Genomic DNA, 16069 nt, shown 5'->3' on the forward strand with positions numbered 1-16069 from the left:
ATTCAAATAGGTATATCTTTCCTTTTCTCCTTTGCCTTTAGCTTCTCTTCTTTTCTCAGCTATTTGTAAGACCTCCTTAGACAACCATTTTGCCTTTTTGCATTTCCTTTTCATGGGTATGGTCTTGATCACTGCCACCTGTACAACGTCACAAACCTCTGTCCATAGTTCTTCAGGCACTCTGTCAGATCTAATCACTTGAATCTATTTGTCACTTCCACTGTATAATTGTAGGGAATTTGATTTAGGTCATACCTGAATGGTCTAGTGGTTTTCCCTACTTTCTTTAAGTTAAGTCTGAATTTGGCAATAAGGAGTTCATGATCTGAGCCACAGTCAGCTCCTGGTTTTGTTTTTGCTGACTGTATAGAGCTTCTCCATCTTTGGCTGGAAAGAATATAATCAATATAATTTCGGTATTGACCATCTAACTTGAGTCAGCTAACAAGTGGTTGACTCAAATTCAGGTCTATCTAAAGCTGAAGTGAATGTTTGTAAAATGATCTTGTTTGTCCTTAGCTCCCATTTTTGGGTTATGAGTTCTTTTATGTAACTTTCTTGAATTTTCCTATGTATGTATATTAATCATGAATTTGCCTATAAATTTAGGAAAAATACAGGTATTTTGAAAAAGGTGGGGGGGAAGGAATATGCAAGGGTGTGGAGGAGGAGGGATGGACTGGGAATTTGGAGTTACTAGAGGCAAACTATTTATATAGAATGGAAAAACAAGAAGGTCCTACTGTACAGAACAGGAAACTATATTCAATATCCTGGGATAGGGACTTCCCTGGTGGTCCAGTGGCTAAGACTCCATTCTCTGAATGCAGGGGGCCTGAGTTGGATCCCTGCTCCCGCATGATGAAACAAAGAGTTTGAATGCTGCAACTAAAGATTCTGTGTGCCACACCGAAAAGATCCCACATGTCCCAACTAAGACCCCGTGCAGCCAAATAAGTAAATTAAAAAAAATATATATATATGTATACAGATATGTATATATATATATCTCCTGGGATAAACCATAATGGAAAAGATGATAAAAAAGAATGTACATATGTACCTTGAGTGACAGCAGAAATTAACACAACATTGTAAATCAACTATACTTATAAAAGTAAATAAAAAAAGAAATATGCAACAAAAACATACACAAGAGGTGAAAGACATTGTATTGAACAAAAAGCATATGTTAAAGTCTGAGAAGCCTCATAAGGACCGTCCTTTGTGTAGTCGGTTCTATTATCACACTATCAGTCTGCATTTCAAATATATATTTACATATATGTAAGTACCTCGCTGTCCTTGAGAGCAGCAGCCCCGTCCTTTTTAGCATATGGTTCTTGCCTCCAGCATAGGGCTCAGTATGCAGAAGGCTCTTAGTAACTGTCCCCTGAATGATACAGGGAGGAGAAAGCAGTGACCCGGAAGACTCTGCTGGCCTCCGAGGGACTGGAGGTTCCAGGAGGACATATAGGGAACCAGGGAAGGACGGGATGGATGGGGACTGCGCTCCAGAAGTGGTTCGGCGACAGGACACCGAGCGAGAGGAAGGTGACAACCACAGCCCCGCCCTTTCGGTCCTTGCCAGCCCAGCGGCGGAGTGTGAAGAAGGGCCCTGATTCCCCGGCGCCGGCTTGTGGGGTGGGTGGGGCGGCAGCTCTGCGCTCTCCTCTGCCGCGGGGCCCGAGGCGCTGGCCACGGTGCTGAAAGCTGCGCTCTCGCTGGAGGGAGCGGGGCGGAGCCGGGACGAAGGGGGCGGAGCTCCCTGGGGCTCTCCGCTGGAAGGGGGCGGGGCAGGGCGGCGCCCGCAGGCCCTGGACCCTGGCGGGTTTGAGGAGGCACGAGACCCGAGGCAGGCGGGCTCAAGCAGAGCGGACACAGCCCCCTGGACAAGCTTCCCCTGGAGAAGCCAAGGTCATCCTCCCTGACCTCAGCCTCCTCCCCACACCCGGCTGAGGGGGAGACCCACTTCTGGGCCTCCTTCCGTTCGCAAAGCCACTTCCGGCCCACAAGTCCCCACCCCAGGACCCAGCGCCCTCACGATGGTGAAGTTGCTGCCTGCCCAAGAGGCAGCCAAGATCTACCACACCAACTACGTGCGTAACTCGAGGGCTGTGGGCGTGATGTGGGGCACACTCACCATCTGCTTCTCCGTGCTGGTCATGGCGCTCTTCATCCAACCCTACTGGATCGGGGACAGCGTCAACACGCCCCAGGCAGGCTACTTTGGTCTTTTCTCCTACTGCGTGGGCAACGTGCTGTCTTCTGAGCTTATCTGCAAGGGTGGCCCGCTGGACTTCTCCTCTATCCCTTCTAGAGCCTTCAAGACGGCCATGTTCTTTGTGGCCTTGGCCATGTTCCTCATCATTGGCTCCATCATATGCTTCAGCCTGTTCTTCGTCTGCAACACGGCCACTGTCTACAAGATCTGTGCGTGGATGCAGCTGGCTGCGGGTGAGCAGGGGTAGTGGGAGGGCAGGGAGCCCCTCGCCCCACCCCAAGACCACAGGAGCAGGTGTACCATCCCACCTTCCCTGGAGTTGCTGAGTCTCTGATTCAGCTGTTGTCCTGTGTAGCCCAGCCGTACTCTGTGCTCTTCAGATGCTTCTGAAGAGTAACAAGTCTCAGGATGGCTGAGACCAAAAAGATCTTAAAGATCAAATGGTTCAACTCTCTCATCTTATAGATCAGGAACTGAGGTCCAGAGAGGGGAAGTGACTTGCCCAGGAGCAAATCACTCATGGTAGAGTGAAGGTCTTTGTTCCCTAATTCCAGGCTTCCATCCTTGATACAGCAAGTGTGAGCACTTGAGGCAGTGAAGGGAGGTGATATTTTGTGGTGGGGGAGGGAAGTAGGGCCTTTTAGAACTATGTGGAATGGGTGGCTACTTGTGGTGCTCAGAGGCAAGGCCTTCTCTGACCCTCTCTTCCTGCTTCTGGCTATAGACAGGCATCTGGGTTCTGGGGTCAGCTGGTCCTGCTATCCTCTAGAGCCCAGGAAGGGTTGCCCACCTAAGACCTTGTCCTGCAGCCCTTGGTCCCTCCTCACTCCAAGCACCACATACAGACTGTCCATACTAGGGAGATGTCCAGGAGCCTTGTTGGGGACTGCAGACTAGAGTGAAATCATCTTGACATCACTGGTTAGAATGAGAAGCAGTGTTATCCTTAGCAGGGGGAATGGAACAGGGAACTGAATCCCAGACAACCAAACACATAAACAGGACAGTCAGAGTTGGAGGGGGCTCTAGAGAGCTAGAGCGTCCTCCCCCCAACTATAAATGAGGGATCTGGGGCTGAGAGAAGACAAGACCTAGTCAAGACTATAATAGATCACCTGGCAACCAAGGAAATAGGAGAATTATAGCAGTGAGTCCTAAGAACTAGATGAGGAGCCTCATCATGACCCAGTGAGGTGGGTTTTCCTTCCATTTGACAGATGAGGCTCCTAGCAGGTACCTTGTATTTTGGCACACAGGTCGTGAGAGACAGAACCTTCAAACTATGAATCTTGTACTCAGGCTACTGACCTGGTTCCACAGCTGCTTTCCCAATCCCCCTGCCATCTCCCTTTCTCTGTAGTCTCTCTAAACAGTGAGGGAGAGGCTGGGGCAGAGATGAGGCAAGTCTTGGTGGGCAGTGGGGAGAGAGAAGGGAGAATGAAGGTTTAGCAGTTTCGTGACAAAGAGGAGCAGAATGAACCCTGGCATGCTTGCCAGCTGGTCCTCCAGAGCAGTGGGATGCTGGAAACACCACCCTCCCTCTCTCATTCTCTGCACGGTCCCACTCCCCCAACCTCCTGCAACAGGAGCCATTTGTTGAACAGGCAGTGCTGGGAGGGATCACCAGGCCATTTGAGTCAGATCCTTGTCTGGGTCATGGAGCTGAAGACACTGATAGCAGAGGTGGCCAGGTGCCATCCCATGAAACATTTATGTTGGGGGAGAACAAAGGCGGTGTTGTGTTTCATTCTTTGGTGCTGGGGAAAGGCGGGGGGATGGGGGGCGGGGGGGCAAAGGGAGGGATGAGGAGGAGGTGTGTCCCACAGCCAGCTGCTGAGAGGTTCCTCCATTAGAGGAGCCCTAAACCAGTTAGCTTAATCTTGCCAAGATTAAGGACCAGGGAAGGGTGCAGAAGGAAAAGTGGGGCAGTGAGGAGCTGCCGCTTAAAGTTAATTGAGCTTCTGGATGCCAGGTGTAGGCCGAGGGTGGTCCCAGCTCCTAAAAACACAAGTAGAGCACGTTATGCATCTCTCTGAGTGCTGGTAACTTCATATGTCAAAGACGGCAGAAGTACCCCATCACATGGTTCTTGCAGGAATGGGATGCTATAATGCATCTTGCACAAGGCCTGACATGTGGTAGGTGTTCAGTAAATGTGAAAAACCCCAAACAGCTTTTTCAGTCAGGGATGGATGGGGTGATGCCACACCCCATCCCCAATTCCCACATCTTCGTGGGAATGCCATACCCCAATTCCCAAATCTTCATGGGTTAGGACAAAGGTTTATTTCTTGATCACGGTACACGCTCATTGAGGATCAGTGAAGGGTTTTGCTGTCACTGTTCCCTTCCAGAGCCCAGGCTGATGGAGCATCAGCTGTCATCTGGCTGTCATCATTGCAAAGAGAAAGAGAGCTCTGGAAAGTCTCCAACAGCAGTTAAATGCTCTGGCCTGGAGAAGTGCACAGCATCTCTGCTCACATTTTATTGGCTGAAGGAATCTTTATGACCTAGCCTAACTTCAAGGGGGACTTCCCAGGTTGCTCAGTAGTTAAGAATCTGCTTACCAATGCAGGAGACACGAGTTTGATCCCTGGGTCAGGAAAATCCTCTGGAGCAGGAAATGGCAACCTGCACCAGTGTTCTTGCCTGGAAAATTCCATGGACGGAGGAGCCTGGTAGGCTATACTCCATGGGGTCACAAAGAGTTGGACTGAGCAACTGAGAATGCACGCACACTTGCACACAACTTCAAGGGAGGGAGGCGAGGAAGTATAATCGTGTTATGTTCCTTGAATATTTGTGAACAGCTCTAATGACAGCGACACCCATTGAGGGTGCTTCCATCTGACCTTAGTGCCAATAATAATAGCAACAACTAACATTAACTGGCCACTTACCATATACCAGACACTGCAGTAAACACTTCATCACATTTAATCCTCATAACCCTGCTCTGAGTCAGGTATTATCCTGATTTTTCCAGCAAGAGACTGGAAGTCAGAAATGGCAAGTAAACTTGCTTGAGAATACCACGCTGGCCTCTGTTTAGAGCCCGGAGACACCGCAGTGGGGTGGATCTCCCTACTAGGTGGATGGGTGGGGTGCTTATAGAGCACTGTGGCACCCATAGAAACAACCTGTTTCCAAGTCAGAGATCCTGGGCTCTTTTCTGAAACCGCTATAGGGAGGTGCTATAGGAGAAAGGGGCTGTGCTAGTTACCAGAGGACTCATCACACAAGTAGGGGAGGCCACAGGTTTTATCAAAGGGTTCAGGGAGGGTCACCCCTAGGGTAACCACCCTAAGTATCTTCCTGTTTGTCCCTGAGTCTGGAATGTCACCGCTAACTACATTCAGCTCTTTGGAGAGATGTTTGTCTGGGAGTCTGGGGGAATTAACTTTGAAGCCAAGAAAGTCAGGAGTTGTGGGTGCAGGTCTTGGCTCTGCCGTAGCTAAAGGACTGGGTAACTCCCTTGGTTTCTCTGGGACCTCAGTTTTCTAGTCTGTAAAATGGTATATTAACACATGGTCTACTTCACAGAACTGTTGTAAGGATTGACAGAAAAATGGTATATAAAGTATTTTGTGATCTGTAAGAGAAGTCTGTATTAATAAATCAGCTCCTCCTAGAAAAAAACAAAGCAGGTGTTCATCTAGGTGGGAAGGTGGGATCTGGTATATTGATCTTTATACTTTGTTGTGCTTTTGTTTGATCTGCTGACCTTCCTTGCAAGAACAAGCTGAGCCCCAGGTGGTGACTTTGGGTGCTGTGAGGTGCTTCTCCATGGGGCTCCCAAGTAGGGCACAGCTTTGGGGCTAAAGAGCCTCGGGTCCTGTGAAAGGAGGGCCGGGGTGGGACTGCGGCACAGATAAGGGAGGTGCCCTGTGTCTGCCTGATGGTGGTCCCAGAGGTTGCCCTGGGCACATCCCAGGAATATGCACCTGTCTGGGTGGCTAAGGTGGGGTGGAAGTTTGGTGGGAAAAGTGGAGGGGAGGTGGGGAAGAAGAAATGATTGACTGTAGATACTAAATCAATGAGAGCACAGCGTGGCACACGGGCTGTCACTCGGAAAATGCCAACTGTGTGTCAGGCACTCTTCTGAGCACTTCTCCAGTATGAGCTGATTTGAGCCTCACTGAATCCAAACAGGCAGGTGTTATTATCCTCATTTTACAGATGAAAAGACTGAGGCACAAAAGCTTACGTAGCTTGCTCCAAGTCACGCAGCCGGTTAGCGAAGAGCCGGGCTTGAGATCCAGGCAGTCTACCCTAGTGTTCCTCAGCATTTCCTGTTGAGAGAGGCTCCCGGAAGACTGCTTTTAAAGAAGGGATTCCTGAGCCCAACCCTGACCTAGGAATCAACATTTTAAACACATTCAGAGAGGTGTGGACAACTGCCTTGTGCTGTAGTGGGTAAAGGTGTGGAGATCCTATTTGCTTACATGGAAGGTTCATGAAGGAAGCAGCCAGAGATGGGGCTGGAAAACTTCCTGTACTCAATCTAAAATACCTGAGTTGTAGTATTCGATGTGCTGTAAAAAGGAAAAAAAGCTTCTAATCAAGTTATAGCCTAAAGTTTTGTTATTACACTTATTTCAGAGATGCTGAGGTTTGAACAAAATTACATCTTAGGAGTGATGAGTTCTCTGGGCTGGAATTGGATTTTGGGAGGACTTTGAAGCCGGTGCCTCATCAGGTTCAAAGTGAGGGGCACAGCTGAGGGCCTGGCAGGACTACAGGGTGTCCTGGCAGAACCTCCTGGGGCTGAGAAGTCCTGCTCTGAGCCTTCGCCCCTGACCAGTGGCTCCCAGGGGCAGATGACTTCAGCTCTTGGAGCCTCACTTTTCTCCTCTTTGATCTACAAGCAGGGTGGCAGGAGCTGTCTCTTGTGCCTCTCAAGGCTGTTAACATAGGAAGGGAGGCGGCAAGGTGACCACAGTGCACAGGGGGAGGGAGCAGACTGCGCTTCCCCAGCCTGACGCCATATGCACCTCCCCCCCCACCCCACCCCCTCAGCCACAGGCCTGATGATCGGCTGCCTGGTCTACCCAGATGGCTGGGACTCAAGTGAGGTCCGGCGCATGTGTGGGGAGCAGACAGGCAAATACACGCTGGGGCACTGCACCGTCCGCTGGGCCTTCATGCTTGCCATCCTCAGCATTGGAGACGCTCTCATCCTCTCCTTCTTGGCCTTCGTGCTGGGCTACCGTCAGGACAAGCTGCTCCCTGATGACTATAAGGCCGACGGAAAAGGTAATTCTCTCCACCCCAGGGAGCCGAGGCTTCCTCTCTGCCAGTTGCCTGAGGTGTGTCCCCTGGCCAAGGGTGGGGACACCAAGAGCAATCAAACACAGCTCTTGTCCCAGAGCCCAAGGGTCAGTGGAGGGTTGCAGGCTGGCATGTGATGAGGCAATAGACAGACCTACGTGGCAGAGGATGTCTGTGATAGAAGGGTGTCCCGCATCCCCCTGCACTCTCAGGGTCTACAGGGGAGAGAGCCCTGGTCCAGCCCGGGGAGCTAGGTGTGGCCTGCCTGCAGAAGGCAGCACTGAGGCTGGGTCTTGGAATAACAGGGGAGGCTGCTGGTGGAGAGAGGAGCAATCGGGAAGCAGAGGGATGAGTTGCTTTGGAAGGAGGAAAAGCAGGTGAAGGTGCAGATGTGACGGCTCCTGGACTTCAGGTGATGGGAGCCTAGCTCCCTTGGATTAGAGTCACCTTGGGATTCTCCATATATCTGTTTTCTCATCTGAGCTTCATTTCCCTTCATTAGGGGGTAGGAGGCAGGTTTTTCCTCATTTATAAAAAAATACCTACTTTACAAGATTGTACTCAGGAATAAGAGAAGACTGTCTGCTCTTCTGCTGAAGGTTGTACCAGAGATTATAGCCAGGGAAACTGGGCAAGAAAAAGAAATAAAAGAAATCTGGTTTGGAGAGGAAGTAAAACCATCTCTATTAGCAGACGACATGATTTTGTATATGGAAAATCCTAAATAATCCACTAAAAAACTATTAAAACTAATATATAACTTCAGCAAGGTTGCAGAATATAAGAACAATATACAAAAATATACTGTATTTGTATACACTAACAATGAACAATCTGAAAATGACATTAAAAAATTTTTCATTTATGATAGCAACAAAAAGAATACAATACTTAGGAATAAATTTAATAAATAAGTAAAACTTGTATGTGAAAATGAAAAAAACATGTTTAAAGGCCTAAATAAATGGGAATATCCATGTTCATGGATCAGAGGACTTAATGTTGTTGAGATGGCAATACTCCACAAACTGGTCTACAGACTTAATGCAATTTTTATGAAAATTCAAGGCTTGATTTTAGGATGAGCTTGTCATTTGGAAATGCAAGAGACCTGGAATAGCCAAAATAATCTTAAAGAAAAACAAAGTTGGAGGACACACATGTCCTGATTTCAAAACTTACTAGAAAGGTACAATGATCAAGTCAGTGTGGTACTGGCATAAGGATAGACAATGCGATAAAATAGAGAGTCCAGAAATAAAATCAAGCATCTACGACTGATTTTCAACAAGGGTGCGAAGACCATTTAATGGGGAAAAGAATACTCTTTTCAATAAATGGTGCTGGGATAACCGGATATTTATATGCAAAAGAATAAAGTTGGGTCACCTACCACACATCATATACAGAAATTAACTCAAAATGGATCAAAGACCTAAATATAACATATAAAATTATAAAACTCCTAGAGAAGACCTTGGATTAGGCAATGATTTCTTATTTGACATCTTATATTTGACATTTGACACAAGTACCAAAAGAAAAAAAAAGAAATAAACTGGATTTCATCAAAATTGAAAACTCTGTGTGCAAATGTTCACAGTAGTTTTAAGAGTCATGCATCTACAGATAACTGAATGACAAAATGTGTATATCCATACACTGAGTTATTCTTCAGCCATAAAAAGAAATGAAGTACTGGTAATTGCTACAATGTGGAGGAAAACATTTTTAAGTGAGAGAAGCCAGATAAAAAAGACTAGATATTGTATGATCTGATTTATATAAAATGTTCAGAATAGGCAAATCCACAGAGACAGAAAGTAAATTTTAGTAATTCTCTGGGGCTGGGAAGAGAGGGGAATTGGGAATTAATAACACTAAAAGTCACAGTGTTTTTTGGGGGGTTGATGAAAATTTCTAGAATCAGTGGTGATAGTTGCATAACACCCACCGTCTTGTACAGTTTAAATGAGTCAATTTTATATAAATCACATCTCAATAACAAAAATAAAATGGCTTCCCTGGTGGCCTAGTGGTCAAGAATCCACCTGCCAATACAGAGGACACAGGTTTGATCCCTGGTCCAGGAAGATCCCACATGCTGTGGAGCAACTAACTAACTAAGCCCATGGACCACAATTACCGAGCCCACACTCTAAGGCCTGAGAGCCGCAACTGCTGAAGCCCGTGCACCCACAGCCCATTCTCTGAAACCACCTCTGTGAGAAGCCTGCATACTCCAGGGAAGAGTAGCCCCCACTTCCCACAACTAGAGAAAGCCCACGTGCAGCTGGGAAGACTCAACATAGCCAAAAATAAAATAAATCTTAAAAAAAAAATGTGCTGAGGATTAGATAGTGTATATAAAGCACCAGCAATGCCTACATGTTGTAGGTGGTGGCTGAATGTTAGTTCTCTCCATGTTCTGTCTTTCCAGTACCTCCACTCGTTATATCATCCATCTGCCCAGCCATCTCCCCCGACACCTTCTGGCCCAGAGGTCCAGTGAGGGAGGAAGTCTACATTTGGACCTCAAGTCTATTAAGGGAGAGGATCACGCAATATGGAAGCACAAGCTGATAAATATTATGAACAAAAAGTGCAAGCTTTCCTGATAGTGACTAAAAGAGGGGATGGTGTGCAGACAATTAGCCAGAAAACAAGGCTTGATTGTAAACACATCCTGTTTGTTCTCTTTTTCATTGCAGAGGAAGTCTGAAGCAGCTGGAACATTGGTGAGTAATCCCACTGGAGGGTGGTCTGTGTGCCTTTGGAAGTGCTGTAGCCTCGCAAAATGACTCATGAGGCTAGGCTGTAGGACCTAGGGAGAGAGGGGCAGGGGATGAGTGTGGAGTGTGGGGTAGGAGGGGGCATGGGCTAGCTGGCAAAGGAGGCCGTCACTAAGGGCAAACAGGAATCCTCTAGTTTTACTTGTGTCTTGAGAAGTGGGAAAAACACAGGGAGAGAAGAAATAATTTAAAACAGGCAGGTGGTTTCATAAACTCTTCTTTTTGTGGAGCGTGGCCAACAAGAACAGACTGTTTTTAGAAGTCATTATTGTAATTTGGACCCTTATTTTCAGAAGATTTATAAGAGACATAGTGGAAAACCTAATGAAACATAAAATAAAAGACACAGAGAGGAAAACAAATATTACAGAAATCTTGGCTAATAGAATTAGTGTACTGAGTATTAAATTTAGTTCCCTGCTTCCTGATAGCTGAAGCAAAAAGCAAAACAAGACTTAATCAATTTTAATATCTGGTTGAAAAGGAAACATAACATGTTAATTCCCTTATTGTCTTTTAGGTTTCTAAGATGTGAATTAACAAGAACATGAAGGAACATCTTTTAAAAAGAAAGGAAGGGGGAGGGGAAGGAAGGAGTGACAGAGAAAGGAAGGGAAGGAACAGCCCACAGTGGCATCATATTCCTGACAGCTGTCACTTACTGAGGACTTAAAGCTGCTCAGGCATTGTGTGGGTAGGAGAGATATCTCCAGTTTAACTATTTTAATTTTTTCTAAGAACCTTCCAATCCCTGACCACATAAACATACTTTTTTGAAAAACAGTAAATTAGTACTGTTCCCCCTCCCCAGAAATTTTATTAGATGATGTAACCTGCCAGAGGGACAGGGGCTCTGGCTGCAGCAGACCTGGGAGGCGTGCTGTGTGGCAGAAGTCCCCTTGGAGGAGGTCGCCGTTAGCCCCACAATAGAGCCGCTGCAGACGACCCACAAGCTGGAGCACAATTATACCAAAGAAGTTCGTGCACTGTTGCAGAAATCTGTTGGAAATCAACAGATTTCCAAACCTGGGTATCAAGCAAAGGGAGAACCCCCAGGGAATCTGACTTTGAAGACCAGTGGGATTTGATTATAGAACTTCCCCAGGACTGAGGAAACAGGCTCTTGGAGGACACAACAAAACCTGTATGCACCAGGACCCAGGGAAAGGAGCAGTGACCCCACAAGAGACTGAGCCAGACTTGCCTGTGAGTGTCCGGGAGTCTCCCGCGGAGGCGTGAGTCGACAGTCGCCTGCTGCAGGGTCAGGGGCGCTGAATACAACAGTCCTGGGAGCTGTGGTATGCTGACATAAGTCCTTTTGAAGGAGGTCACCATTGCTGCCATTATCCCTACCATAGTTTGACCTCAGGCCAAACTACAGGGAGGGAACACAGCCCCATCCATCAGCAGAAAATTGGATTAAAGACTTACTGAGCATGGCATTGCCCATTAGGGCAAGACCCAGTTTTCCCCGCAGCCAGTCCCTCACATCAGAAAGTTTCCACGAGCCTGCAGTCCTCATCCCTCAAGGGTGGAAAGAGTGAAAGCCACAGTCACAGGAAACTAACTGAACTGATCACATGAGTCACAGCCTCATCTAACTCAATGAAACCATGAGCCATTACGTGTAGGACCACCCGAGACAGATGGGTCATGGTGGACAGTTCTGACAAAACGTGGTCCACTGAAGAAGGGAATGGCAAACCATTTCAGCCTTCTTGCCTCATGAAAAGATATGACACTGAAAGATAAACTCCCCAGGTTGGTAGTGCCCAACATGCTACTGGAGAAGAGCAGAGAAATAGCTCCAGAAGGAATGAAGAGGCTGAGCCAAAAGGGAAACAATGCCCCATTGTGGATGTCTCTGGTGGTGAAAGTAAAGTCTGATGCTGTAAAGAATAATATTGCATAGGAACCTGGAATGTTAGGTTCCTCAATCAAGGTAAATTGGAAGTGGTCAAACAGGAGATGGCAAGAGTGAACACCGACATTTTAGGAATCAGTGAACTAAAATGGACCGGAATGGGTGAATTTTATTCAGATAACCATAATATCTACTCCTGTGGGGAAAAAAATCCCTTAGAAGAAATGGAGTAACCCTCATAGTCCACAAGAGTTCGAAATGCAGTACTTGGGTGCAATCTCAAAAATGACAGAATGATCTCTGTTTTCCCAAGGCAAACCATTCAATATCACTGTAATCCAAGTCTATGCCCCAATCAGTAATGCCAAAGAAGCTGAAGTTGAATGTTTCTATGAGGACCTACAAAACCTTCTAGAACTAACACCAAAAACAGATATCCTTTTCATCATAGGGGACTGGAATGCAAAAGTATGAAGTCAAGAGATACTTGAAGTAACAAGTTTGGCATTGGAGTACAAAATGAAGCAGATCAAAGGCTAACAGAGTTTTGCCAAGAGAACGCCCTGGTCACAGCAAACACCCTCTTCCAACAACACAAGAGAAGACTGTACACAAGGACATCACCAGATGGTCAGTACTGAAATCAGACTGATTATATTCTTTGCAGCCAAAGATGGAGAAGCTTATACAGTCATCAAAAACAAGACTGGGAGCTGACTGTGGCTCAGATCATGAACTCCTTATTGCCAAATTCAGACTTAACTTAAAGAAAGTAGGGAAAAACCACTAGACCATTCAGGTATGACCTAAATCAAATCCCTTACAATTATACAGTGGAAGTGAGAAATAGATTCAAGGTATTAGATCTGACAGAGTGTCTGAAGAACTATGGACAGAGGTTCGTCTACACTGTACAGGAGGCAGTGATCAAGAGCATCCCCAGGAAAAAGAAATGCAAAAAAGCAAAATGATTGTCTGAGGAGGCCTTACAAATAGCTGAGAAAAGAAGAGAAGTGAAAGGTAAAGGAGAAAAGGAAAGATATATCCATCTGAATGCAGAGTTCCAGAGAATAGCAAGGAGAGATAAGAAAGCCTTCCTCAGTGAACAATGCAAAGAAAGAGAGGAAAACAATAGAATGGGAAAGACTAGAGATCTCTTCAAAAAAATCAGAGATACCAAGGGAACATTTCATGCAAAGATGGACACAATAAAAGACAGAAATGGTATGGATCTAGCAGAAGCAGAAGATATTAAGAAGAGGTGGCAAGAATACACAAGATCTATACAAAAATACACAAGAACTATACCAAAAAAGATCTTAATGACCCAGGTAACCACGATGGTGTGATCACTCACCTAGAAACAGGCATCTTGGAGTGTGAAATCAAGTGGGCCTTAGGAAGCATCACTATGAACAAAGCTAGCAGAGGTAATAGAATTCCAGCTGAGCTATTTCAAATCCTAAAAGATGATGCTATGAAAGTGTTGCACTCAATATACCAGCAAATTTGGAAAACTTAGCAATGGCCACAAGATTGGAAAAGGTCAATTTTCATTCCAATCCCAAGGAAGGGCAATGCCAAAGAATGCTCAAACTACCGCACAATTGCACTCATTTCACACGCTAGTAATGTTCAAAATTCTCCAAGCTTGGTTTCAACAGTACGTGAACTAAGAACTTCCAGATGTTCAAGCTGGATTTAGAAAAGGCAGAGGAACCAGAGATCAAATTGCCAACATCTGTTGGATCACAGAAAAATCAAGAGAATTCCAGAAAAACATTCACTTCTGCTTCATTGACTATGCTAAAGCCTTTGACTGTGTGAACCAAAACAAGCTGTGGAAAAGTCTTAAAGAGATGGGAATACAAGACCACCTTACCTGCCTCCTGAGAAACCTGTATGCAGGTCAAGAAGCAACAGTTAGTACCATATATGGAACAACAGACTGGTTCAAACTTGGGAAAGGAGCATGTCAAAGTTGTATATTGTCACCCTACTTTTTAAACTTATATGCAGAGTACATCATGGGAAGTGCCGGTCTGGATAAAGCACAAGCTGGAATCAGGATTGCCAGGAGAAATAGCAATAACCTCAGATATGCAGATGACACCACCCTTATGGCAGAAAGTGAAGAGGAACTAAAGGTGAAAGAGGAGAGTGAAAAAGCTGGCTTAAAACTCAACATTCAAAAACCTGAGATCATGGCATCTGGTCCTGTCATTTAATGGCAAACAGGTGGGGAAACAATGGAAACAGTGAGAGGGTTTATTTTCTTGGGCTTCAAAATCACTGCAGATGGTGACTGCAGCCATGAAATTAAAAGAGACTTGCTCCTTGGAAGAAAAGCTACGACAAACCTAGACAGACTATTAAAAAGCAGAAATTACTTTGCCGACAAAGGTCCATGTAGTCAAAGCTATGGTTTTTCCAATAGTCATGTATGGATGTGAGAGTTCCACCATAAAGAAGGCTGAGCACCAAAGAATTGATGCTTTTGAACTGTGGTGTTGGTGAAGACTCCTGAGAGTCCCCTGGACACCAAGGAAATCAAACCAGTCCATCCTAAAGGAAATCAACCCTGAATATTCACTGAAAGGACTGGTGCTGAAGTTGAAGCCTCAATACTTTGGCCACGTGATGCGAAGAGCTGACTCATTGGAAAAGACCCTGGTGCTGGGAAAGACTGTGGGCAGGAGGAGAAGAGGACCACAGAGGATGAGATGGTTGGATGGCATCAGTGACTCGATGGACGTGAGTTTGAGCAAGCTCTAGGAGATGGTGAAGGACAGGGAAGCCTGGCATGCCTGCAGTCCATGGGGTCACAAAGAGTTGGACACGACTGAGCGACTGAACAAAAAATTTTAATATGCATAAATTACCTCAGGAATCTTGTTAAAATTCAGACTAATTTAGCTGAAATTCAGAAATCCAAGCACTATTTCTAACCAGCCCCCCAGTGATAAGCTGCCGGCTAGGGGTTACACTTTGAGTAGCAAACTATTAGAGTATAAACATTTTCTCATGACTTTGCAATGTTCCTTATTAAATTTTTTTAAAGCCAAAAACTCCACAGCACTGTTGTATCATTTCATTGCTAAACCAGACCTTAGTTAGCCATTTAGGACTGCTATCACGGAAAACTTTTTGCTTCTGTTGATAAATTCTGGGGTGGCATTACTGAATCAAAGCTAAACTAGCTGTCTTTTTCTTGCCCTATATATTTTTTTACATCTTCAAAGACATTTATGAATTTTTACTTGAAGGACACTGATAATTATATACTATTGAGGAAGTTTGCATGTCTGGAGTAGAACTGAATTAAAATGTGAGTATTGCATTTTTATTTGCTTAACAACGTCAAATTCTATACTGTTGCTTTTTTATTTTTAACATGACAGGTCATCTATTTCCCTAACAATGGAAAAATGAGCGAATCAAATTCTTCAGAAAAGTTGTTCCATGCTTCCCTGTGTCTGCTAGTCTAGGCCTGAAGTCCTGAGCCTTTCATTATAGGATTAGAAACTGACAACAGTTTCAAGAGAAGACCTCTTACTACATTCGGAAAACTCCAGTGAGGCAGAAATGCAGTGACCACATCCAAGATGTTCAGAGTAATGGTTTAACTCTCCTGACTAGGAACCCACCTTCTCTTCCTATCCCTTCACCCCAGCAAGTCGCGTTACCATCCCGAGGCCTCTCTGTAAAATGAGAGCAGAATGAGTCTGTGTCTAGGGTGAGTCCCCGACAGTCTAATTCACTGAGGATACTTCTTTGAAAGCACCCAGAAATTGCCATCCAGCTCTTAGAGGGCAATTAAAAAGAGGTGACTGTAACCATGCTGGATCGTTTCAGGTTGAGGTTTAGGGGGTCGTTTGCTTTTTTCCTCAGGTTTTTTTTTTTTTTTTTAATTGATGC

The 16069-nt window shown here is 45.6% G+C and overlaps 1 protein-coding gene across 1 annotated transcript; it reads left to right on the plus strand.

The window, feature by feature from the left end:
- The first annotated feature begins 1815 nt into the window (after positions 1-1815).
- Positions 1816-16013, plus strand: LHFPL5 (LHFPL tetraspan subfamily member 5). Its single transcript, XM_061146063.1, has 4 exons — positions 1816-2457; positions 7244-7480; positions 10207-10233; positions 15553-16013. The coding sequence occupies exons 1-3, from the start codon at positions 2046-2048 to the stop codon at positions 10215-10217; spliced, it is 660 nt and encodes a 219-aa protein (XP_061002046.1). The 5' UTR covers positions 1816-2045; the 3' UTR covers positions 10218-10233; positions 15553-16013.
- The last annotated feature ends 56 nt before the right edge of the window (positions 16014-16069 follow it).

Source organism: Dama dama, chromosome 7, assembly GCF_033118175.1.
Source record: "Dama dama isolate Ldn47 chromosome 7, ASM3311817v1, whole genome shotgun sequence".
NCBI lineage: Eukaryota > Metazoa > Chordata > Mammalia > Artiodactyla > Cervidae > Dama > Dama dama.